Here is a 9996-nt window from a genome sequence, read left to right as displayed (position 1 = left end):
CTGATGACATCACAGTCTGTGTTGGGGGGGAGGGGGGGTTCAGAAGAGACTGGTCCCAGTCTCATCCCATGAGCTAGGCACCCGCTACCAGCTGGCGTACCTCAGGTGCGCTCCTGGAAGGCGCTTTCTAAATGAATCCGAAAGAAACCAGGTTTCTGTGCTTCCCGAAGCTTTCAAAGCGGGGATCAACTGGAGGATTTGCTTCAAAAGCACACCCCTGATCTGAACTAAAACCATCACACAGACGCACCTGCCATCCTTTTAACAGACTCCTTTAACTTCAGGAATTCAAACGTGAATGGAAAGTGTCAGCGGATGCTCTGTGCACCGGCACTGCACTGGTGTTTCTATCAGTTACACCCCGACGGCACAGGATAGGATCGGTCCCTACGTGTACCTTGCCCGCTCTTCCCAGTACTACTATAAAGAATAAAGCAAAGGACCTCAGTCTTTTTTTCTGCAAATTCTCCAATACCCAGAAATCGATGAATTAAAGATTTGTTTACAGAGAAGCCGTAAGAGATTCTGTCGCCTGCCTGCCCCTACTCCACGACAAAGCCTGGGTGAACACAGCTCCCAATTAAACCCCTCACTGACTACAGAAGCCAGGCTCGTTTCAAGGCTGACGTACAGCTCACAGGGTAAGCGCCCAAGCAGATGTCTGCCGATGTGCCAAGTTCTCCAAGAGCACAACTCCGCTCCAGCTCCCATGTCAGGACGGCTGACACACACCGATCCAGATCTACCGTTAGGTATGTAACACCGCTAACAAACCGGAACTGGACAGGAATCATAGAATCACAGAATCATAGAATGGTTTAGGTTGGAAAGGACCTTGGAGATCATCGAGTTCCAACCCCCCTGCCATGGGCAGGGACACCTCCCACCAGACCAGGTTGCCCAAGGCCACCTCCAGCCTGGCCTTCAACACCTCCAGGGATGGGGCCTCCACAACCTCTCTGGGCAACCTGTGCCAGTGCCTCACCACCCTCACATGGAAAAACTTCTGCCTCATGTTTAATCTAAACCTGCCCTCTTCCAGTTTAGAGCCATTCCCCCTCGTCCTGTCACTCCGTGCCCCAGTAAAAAGTCCCTCCCCAGCTCTCCTGGAGCCCCTTTAGGCACTGGAAGGCGGCAATAAGATCTCCCCGGAGCCTTCTCTTCTCCAGGCTGAACAGCCCCAACTCTCTCAGCCTCTCCTCATAGCAGAGGTGCTCCAGCCCTCGCATCATCAAAAGAGCGTGAGCTTTTGAAAATACCCAGATTCTGCAGTTAGTTTCATACGCAAAAGGCAGTAGGGTTAAAGGTTACTGCTGATGTATAAAGCAGAAAATATTATTAAGCACTGCAATACTAAGAGTTTGAAATGGCAAGATTGGAGAACTCTTGGCTTCTCCTGAGCACAAAACAAAACAAGTAGAAAACATGGCTCCGTTGCTTGTTCTCCAGTACGGACTCCCTGCCCTGTCCTGCCCACATCCAGTTCAAAAGCAACTTGTAGAGAGAGATGAAGTACGACTACAGGGACCTTCACCAGGAGGCTTTATATTGTGTGCATTTTTACAGCATCATCAGCACGTACCAGATACGCTGATCTGCTCAGGAGAGTCCCTACTGGATCGAGTTTTTTGTTCTCCCCACTTCCCTAGGCACAGAGTAACACAGAATCCCAGACTGGTGGGGGTTGGAAAGGCCCTCTGGAGCTCCCCCAGTGCCACCCCCCGCCAGAGCAGGGGCACCTCCAGCAGTGGCCCAGGACGGCGTCCAGGCGGGTTTGGGATGGCTCCAGAGGGGGAGACTCCCCCACCTCTCTGGGCAGCCTGTGCCCCTGCTCTGCCGCCCTCACAGCAGAGAAGGCCCTCCTCAGGTGGAGATGGAACTGCCCATGGTCACCTTTGTGCCCGTTCCCTCTTGTCCTGTCACTGGGCACCACTGGAACCAGACTGTCCCCATCCCCCGGCCCCTCCCTTGAAGGATTGATCAGCGTTGAGAAGATCCCCCTCAGACTTCTCTCCTCCAGACTGAACAGCCCCACGTCCCTCAGCCTTTCCTCAGCAGAGAGATGCTCCAGTCCCCTCAGCATCTCCGTAGCCCTTTGCTGGACCCTCTCCAGCAGTTCCCTGTCCTTCTTGACCCGGGGAGCCCCGAACTGGACACAGCGCTCCAGATGTGGCCTCCCCGGGGCAGAGCAGAGGGGGAGGATGACCTCCCTCGCCCTGCTGGCCACACTCTGCTTGATGCCCCCCAGGATGCCATTGGCCTTCTTGGCCACCAGGGCACAGAGGGTCCTAGGACACACCAACCCCTTCAAAGGGTTTTCAGGGACTCGGGAAATGCACAGAGCCTTTTCCTCCTGGGATACTGGCATAAATGTGGCAAAAGCCAGCCTGAATCCCCTCCGGGTTACACTCTTAACCCAAAACGGCTACTCCCAGCTTAAAAATCTGCCTTATTCCCACTAATTGAGATCATTATCTGGATACAACCCCCCCCATGCTTTGCAACAGCAGCTTCTATGTCTTACACTTTCTGCTTTAACACTAATGCGGGTTCGTATCCGTAACAGAGCTGTCATTGCCGCTCGCCTTTCAAAAACTGTCAATCCAACGTCTCTTTGCAGCAACGATTCACGAGAGCATTTTTAAGGCCATTACGTAGCACTCTGCAGCCTTAACCGTTCTGAAAGCAGTCAAATACCTTCCGCTGCTATGGAGAAACGCCGCTAATTGAACAGGCAGCGGAGAGATAGCTCTGTAAATAATCAGCTACAGGCAAGTAATCTACTTCGAATTGATTTTTTTTTAAAAAAAAAATACTTTTAAAAGCAGACACACCACCGCCATTACAAAAATACATGCAGCCTACTGATCCTCAACAGCGAGAAGTTGCAGAAAGTGTAACTAATTACAGCAAGCGATTAATTTATTTTAGATCTGACATGATAGCCTCTCTTATGAAGAGGATGTGTTGTTTACTTACGAAGCCAAGAAAAACATCACACCTTGTCATTAGTCTAAAGCGCATGAAAAATTATCCCATCTTTGGAATATTTCTCTTGCTTGCTGTCATGATAAATTTTGCTAAGACTACATAATGACATCCTCCTGCCACTCAGACAGATGAGTTTAACAAAGGGAATTTTCAACATAACGTTGCTTTGAAAACCCTGTGATAAGCTATTTGCTAACTACTCAAGAAATTTACAATTTAAATTAGATTAGCACCGCTGACAATAGACATCTTTGGAAGATATTTCGTGAGCTGACCGCAGATTAGGTTAACGGGAGCAGAGCACAAAGGCTACATGGCCCGTGTACGAACGAGACCGTACAGCCTCAGTTCTTGCAGAAATCTGGTAAGAACAAGATAATATATTTGGGATCGTTCTACGTTTATATATGTTATATCCACTTATGCAAGATGGGGAGTATTGCACTCTCTCTGAATTCACACAATGGCAGGAGAAAACCAGAATACAACTCCTAGTAATCTCTGATTTCCAAAGTGAGAACATCTTTCAGATGCTGAACTCGGAGAATATTCATTCTGCTTAACTCTGGCACCAAATTCAGAGCCTCTTTGAAGCCTAAATAATCAGTGGAGCTTCCAAAGCGCGACCAAGAGGACCTCTGTTAGGAACCTCTTTCTGTGCTGACACGCAGAGAGCCTCACCCCAGTTTAGCGGCTCACATTTGCCAGGAAAGGGTGGACCAGGTGATCCTTGAGGTCCCTTCCAACCTGGTATTCTCTGATTTTATGATTTAGAAAGTGGGCATGTGCCCACGGCAGAGAAAAGAGAGAGGTACGTGTCACTCTGATTCAGCTATCTATCTGGGGGTAGCAGTATCTTCTGCCTGGAACAAAGACTACTTGTTTGAAAGTAAAGGAGATCTACGATGGACGAATGCCACAACGATTTCAAGACCTTCCTTAACGTCTTAAGAGGAAGAGAATACTTCCAGGTATGATTTATTAACCACGGTATACATGTACGCTAAGACGGATCGGATCCTGCATGATCTTAGAAAGTTCATCTCCTTGGGTGCCATACATGGCCATCTTCCTCCCAACTCTCTGGAAGGACCGATCCCTCCTTGTAACTACAGTGAACTGGAGGTGCTAAATCGGATGCCTGAAGTTCAGCGCTGTCCATTTTCCTTTCTATAGAATAAGCATAGCAATCTTTTTGTAGACTATTTTAGGAAGGAAAACCACGACATATGTGTTATAAGGTAAATGGCTCTACTCACCTATACGGCTCTACTCACCTATACACATACATGTGCAGAAGTGTATTTATACATATACTGTTTGCCTATACAAACACGCACATTCACAAAAAAGGCTGTAAATTCATCTCGCTAAACGCTCATTCCTGTTCAGCGTGAGCACACTATGGTTTTGGTATTTTCTAAATCCAAATTGTAACGAGGAGTGAGAAAAGGGAAGGCTGAGAAGCAGTAAGAAAGAGCTACTTATTTTGTTACAGCAGCGCAAATACCAAAATAACTGCTGGCTGTAGTCAGTTTATTGAACATGGTGGTCCATAAATTTCAACATGTGACTGCGCTCAAACAAAAGACATCCAAAGCTGCTGCGAAAATAAATGGAAAATTGGATCCAACTACAAAGGCAAACCGCAGGATTGGACGTGCAACAAATGGGTCCCCAACGCCTCCACACCAAACACATATAACAAATTGTGTCTGAAACAAGCTCCTAGGAAAAAAAAAGACAAATCTTACCTGATACGGTCTCACTTTATGGTGAATTTCTTGAATTCCAACCTCTCTCGTCCTTACATCGCGACACTAGGAAGAGAAAGGAAGGGGGGAAAATAAATGACATAGGAGAAAAAACATTAACCTCTGAAAGACACAGATTTCCAGCCACCTGTTGGGTTCAAAACTAACCGGTAATAGCACGAAGTTGCACGGATGAATTTCAAATGGGTAGACTTCAAAATAAAAATGCTCACCGATCCATCCCTAATATACCTCTGAAAGAGGTCTTAGTGCTAAATGGAAAGACATGCTGGCAAAAAGCAATTCACTAAGCAACCGTTATGGCTCACGAGGAAACGTACCCTTTGATTCGCAAACAGCAGGGTCTGGAGGCAAAGTCAACACACATGAAAGAACAACAGAGAAAAAAAAAAAAAGACTTTGGCACAATCCACTTTTACCCTCCATTGGGAAGGTCTAACATTGGCAAAATCTACCCTCAGGCACCAGAGATGCTTAAATAGCCAGTTTTTAAATCTCAACAACCCTTTTCTTGCTTTTAAATGAGAACTGTTGCAGAAGTCCTACCCAAATATCAGAAAGTAAAGCTAACGCTGATCTGGCATCCACAGAGCTTCACTGAGGCTTGGGATCAATGAGAGAGAAAACAAGGAGAGCCAAAAGAAATCTTCCCTCCCTTAGCAGTCAGACAGGAGGAGACGAGGCTCCAAGCTCAGTGCTCGAGAGAGGGGTTATAGCCCGCAGGAACTTTTGTGCTTCTCGGCAAAGGCAACAAAAGTTGAATAATTTGGCACCCGTTCAGGTAAGCAAAGGGCTGTGATAGTACAAGCACTCCCACTGCAGGAGACCGTGCGCATTCACCTCTTAGCGGGTTTACTGGAAAGTCCAAGGCTAAGCTTAACCCAACTTTTGTCGGCAAAGTGCAGCCGCAACAGTTTTACCCAAAGCAGCTGAGCTGCAAATGCTCATGTCATTCGACCAGCGCTGCTGTAGCTGTACTTGGAGGGAAAGAAGACAACCTCCGCCAATGGGCTACCATTGCTCTACCAGCAACACCACTTCCCCACCCATGGATTTCCAAAAGCCAGACTTTTAGACAGGGGGAAAAAAAGGTGGAAATCCAATTCACACTGAAACTCGGAGCACCCAGAACAAGCACAGCTCTATCTCATGCCCTGTCTTCCTCTGAATGCTTTTTAATTCCATTATCCATATAAAGCGACGATCTCCCAAACAGCAGAAAAAAGTGGGGTTTCGTGTTTGGTTTTTTAGAGTGAGCTATGGTAAAACCAGGATTCACTGTCGTACCAGGATTCTAGAGCACACAAGCTCTCCTCTGTTTTAGTTTCCCAGCTACACAGACAGCACAGTAAAAGGCAGAGAAATAGCCACTCTTCATTAAGAGCCCCAGAACTGAGAAAGGATGAGCTCTGGAGCCCCCAACATAGGAAGGACATGGACCTGGTGGAGCGGGGCCAGAGGAGGCCCCGGAGCTGCTGGGAGGGCTGGAGCCCCTCTGCTGGGAGGACAGGCTGGGAGAGTTGGGGGGGTTCAGCCTGGAGAAGAGAAGGCGAAAAAGGGGAGACCTCAGAGCCCCTTCCAGTGCCCGAAGGGGCTCCAGGAGAGCTGGGGGGGGGGGACTTTTTACAAGGGCATGTAGTGATTGGACGAGGGGGAATGGTTTCAAACTGTGAGAGGGCAGATCTAGATTAGATATGAGGAAGAAATTGTTTCCTGTGAGGGTGGTGAGCCCCTGGAGCAGGTTGCCCCGAGAAGCTGTGGCTGCCCCATCCCTGGAGGTGTTCAAGGCCAGGTTGGACGGGGCTTGGAGCAACCTGGGCTGGTGGGAGGTGGCCCTGCCCATGGCAGGGGGGTGGGACTAGATGATCTTCAAGGTCCCTTCCAACCCAAACCATTCTATGATTCTGTGACAACGTATGCTGGGATGATGCTTTAGAATTCTATGTCCCAACTGCCTATCTCCACTTGCACTCAGTGGCTGGCAAGCATGAAGGGCAGCATCTGGTCCCTCCAACAAGGCTGCTCAAGAAGAATTTCTCTCCAACACGCACAGACACAAGTTGCGGTGTTGGCACGACTGATCCCCATCACCCAAACGCGCTCCTCACCAAGCCATTCCCCAAAGACGGATGCCAAAGCTGGCTGATCTTTACTATTGAGCCTGCAAACATGTAAGATTCCTACAAGCCCTTTCTTGCCTTGGCCTTTTCCGCCCCTTTTCCAAGCAGATAGACAAGAGGACAAAGCATACTTAATAGTTTTCTCCTTCGACACAAGAAAAACACAACAGTACCTTACATTTCAAGCTATACTGCAGCCACCTGTTTGGTTCTTCATTCCACCAGCTGCGGTGTTTCTGCCTCACTAAATTAAAATCTATAATCACCTGCACAGCAGAGAGTTTTACAGATTTTGGTTCTTCTAAAAGCGATGCCTGCCAGCCTGACAAGCCCTTTAACGGTTCAGCTCAGCCCTGACTGCCATGGATCAGCTACCCCTGCTTCTCCAGCTGGTCTTGATCAGGTTCAGATCAAATGATGTGGGTTTAGTATCAAACCCAGGGAAGGGTTCACCAGTAGCCCTAAAGAGCTCAATTGAAAAGGCTTAGCTGCACCCCGGCAGTTGTCTCCCCCCGCCTGGTTTTGAAGTGAAAAGTCAGCAGGAGGGATGGAAGCTTCTGCGGTTGCCAACGCTGTCTGCCAAATCCTGGCTCGCTACTGGAGAGAGACTGGGAGGAACGATTTAAGGGAAAAGTCCACGGCATCAGCTTAGGAGAGATTACGCGGTACGGAAAGCCCAGCTAGAAGGAAAACGGTCTGGAGTTTCTTCTCCGATCTTTTGCACTGCAACTGCAAGATCCAAGTGAGATGGCAAAGGCAGTACGGAGCTAGACGTAGCCTAGAGAACTATCCACCTTAAATACCAAAAATATAGGTCAGCAGCACAAGTTGATGCGGGAGCACGGGCAGACAGGCGGTAGCTGAAGACTGCACTGTTTCTGGATGCAGTAATGCCTTAAAACCTCTTTAAGGAAAGGTGAGTTAGAAAAGAGGGAGCGCTAAATCACAACACGGACACGTGGCACAGTTGTGGTGAGGATCTGCCCCTGCCTGAACACCGAAACACCGAAGCACTCAAAGCCCTTTGGAAGAGTCTCGAGGAACACGGGGTTTGGGTGGTGTTTTCTCTAGGAAGCCGGGCATCCCAAGAAAGGCGGAATTTGGGCATAACTTTACTGGAGGATCTGCAAACTGTGGTTGATAACCAGGTTTTGGAGGGAGGTTCAAACAGAGAGCAGTGCCAGCACAGACCGTGGCGGGCACTGGGGATGAGGACTGCTGCAGCAACCTTCTGAGAACAACCAAGACTGGGTATAGGTACCTCCTTCTGACTTCAAACACAAACGCAATTCCTCCCTCCCCCTCCTTCTCTCTGCCCCCGCTCATATTTTTATTTGACCTTAGAAATATGAAGAATATCAAGTCTCATTTGTTTGTGCCGAAATCTCTCTTGCAAGATTTTTCTGGCCTCAGACTAAGAGCTTCTCTTCCAATTGTTCAGTCAAATAAGTGCACGCGTGGGAAAAAGAAAGGAAGGAGAATTTCCAATAGCATAAATTAAAAAGAAACCTTCCTGCCATCTCTCTGATTTTAGGGTTTCATTCTGCTAAAAAAATGGAATATCACAAACTAGTTACCAAGTACCTTCAGGAACAGGGCGAAAGTGCTCACCTAAAAAGCAACCAAACAAAAACAGCTTTTCAGAAGTATCACCAAAGTGCTTTTGAGTCGGGAACATTTTTTTTGAAAAACCTTTGCGGATGGTTTTAGTCCAGCAGCACACCCAGCTCTTATTGTGTTTTCTGGTCATTACTTTCCTCTCTGCTACTTCATGTAAAGTCATCAAGCAGCTCTCCCTCAACGCCGATTGACGAATAGTTTACCTGTGTCCCAAGATCTTTCATCCTGGCCAAGGCAAGCTCTCTCAGGTTCCCGTGCTCCACTCCAGAGCTGACCAGTGGCATTGGGATATCTCTGCATAGAAGAGAAAAAACAAAAACCTCAAACAACCGCATTAGCAGGTGATACACCATAAAGTACAATTACGGCCACCTAAGGCCAAGATCCCAAATAGCAGACCACAGAACTTATCCGAATTACCTTTGTTTCAAGTCTTTAGTTGAACAAGAAATAACACAGGCAAACCACAACTAAGAGCAGGAGAAAAATGAAGGGAAAAAGCTACAGATTTTATTTTAGTAAAAAGACTGGAGACAAAAGCAGGCTTTTACACTCTTGAGAAATAGGTTATAATTTTGCTCTCAGTTCTTCACTTGGAAGTCTGGGGAAAAAAAAAGGCTCATCCAGCCGAGCCTGGGACTCCAGGTCAGATGTTCTTCACGGTATCTGTTGCCGGAGACCGGCAATTGGGAACCAGACCGCGTCTTTCTGCAGTCTCTGAGTTGAATGTCCATCAGGGAAAATTCATCAGAATCAGAACATTTTTATACTGGGGTGTTAGCTGCTTAGAAGTGAAAAAGTTCTGGTTAAGCCAATGATTTGCAGCAAAGCCCAGCCAGAAGGTTTAGGGCCTTCCTACGGGAATGTAAATCACGAGTCTGCAAACGGCAGAACTCCTTCCTTCAGTTCTCCAAGGGAAGCACCACAATGAAATGTGAAGTCAGACCAGGCTTGGCCTCTCCGCTGCCCTCCAGGGCAGTTTGTCCCACTAGAGGCGACGACAGCAGGAGACCATTCCTTAGGGAAAGGAGGATCTATGCAGCCACATCAAACTGAAAAAGAAACATGCCAGAATCACAGAATTTTCAGAGTTGGAAGGGACCTCTCGAGACCACCCAGCCCCACTCCCCTGCTAAAGCAGGACTGCCCAGAGCACATCCCTCAGGACTGCATCCAGGCGGGTCTTGAAAACCTCCAGAGAAGGGGACTCCCCCCCCTCCCTGGGCAGCCTGTGCCACTGCTCTGTCACCCCAACCCTAAAGAAGGGTTTCCGTCTGTTGGAACGGAACTTCCTCTCTTCCAACTTGTGCCCATCGCCCCTCGTCCTGTCCCTGGGAACCACCGAGAAGAGTCTGGCTCCATCCTCCTGCAACCCCCCCTTTAGATACGTGTATGCCATAATAAGGTCTCCCCTCAGCCTTCTCCTCTCCAGGCTAAAGAGTCCCAGCGCTCTCAGCCTCTCCTCATACGGGAGATGCTCCAATCCCTCA

The 9996-nt window shown here is 48.3% G+C and overlaps 1 protein-coding gene across 1 annotated transcript in view; it reads right to left on the bottom strand.

Moving 5' to 3' along the window:
• Positions 1-9996, bottom strand: part of ELP3 (elongator acetyltransferase complex subunit 3) — a 103722-nt gene that overhangs the window by 30982 nt on the left and 62744 nt on the right. The window contains exons 11-12 of the mRNA XM_009895442.1: positions 8710-8800; positions 4746-4811 (exon numbers count right to left, since the gene is read on the bottom strand). Coding sequence (XP_009893744.1) covers positions 4746-4811; positions 8710-8800 — 157 coding nt within the window. The remainder of the gene's footprint in view (positions 1-4745; positions 4812-8709; positions 8801-9996) is intronic.

The sequence above is a fragment of the Charadrius vociferus genome, unplaced genomic scaffold (assembly GCF_000708025.1).
Source record: "Charadrius vociferus isolate BGI_N301 unplaced genomic scaffold, ASM70802v2 scaffold41, whole genome shotgun sequence".
In the NCBI taxonomy this organism is placed as follows: Eukaryota; Metazoa; Chordata; class Aves; order Charadriiformes; family Charadriidae; genus Charadrius; species Charadrius vociferus.
This window is presented reverse-complemented; position numbering and strand designations above follow the sequence as displayed.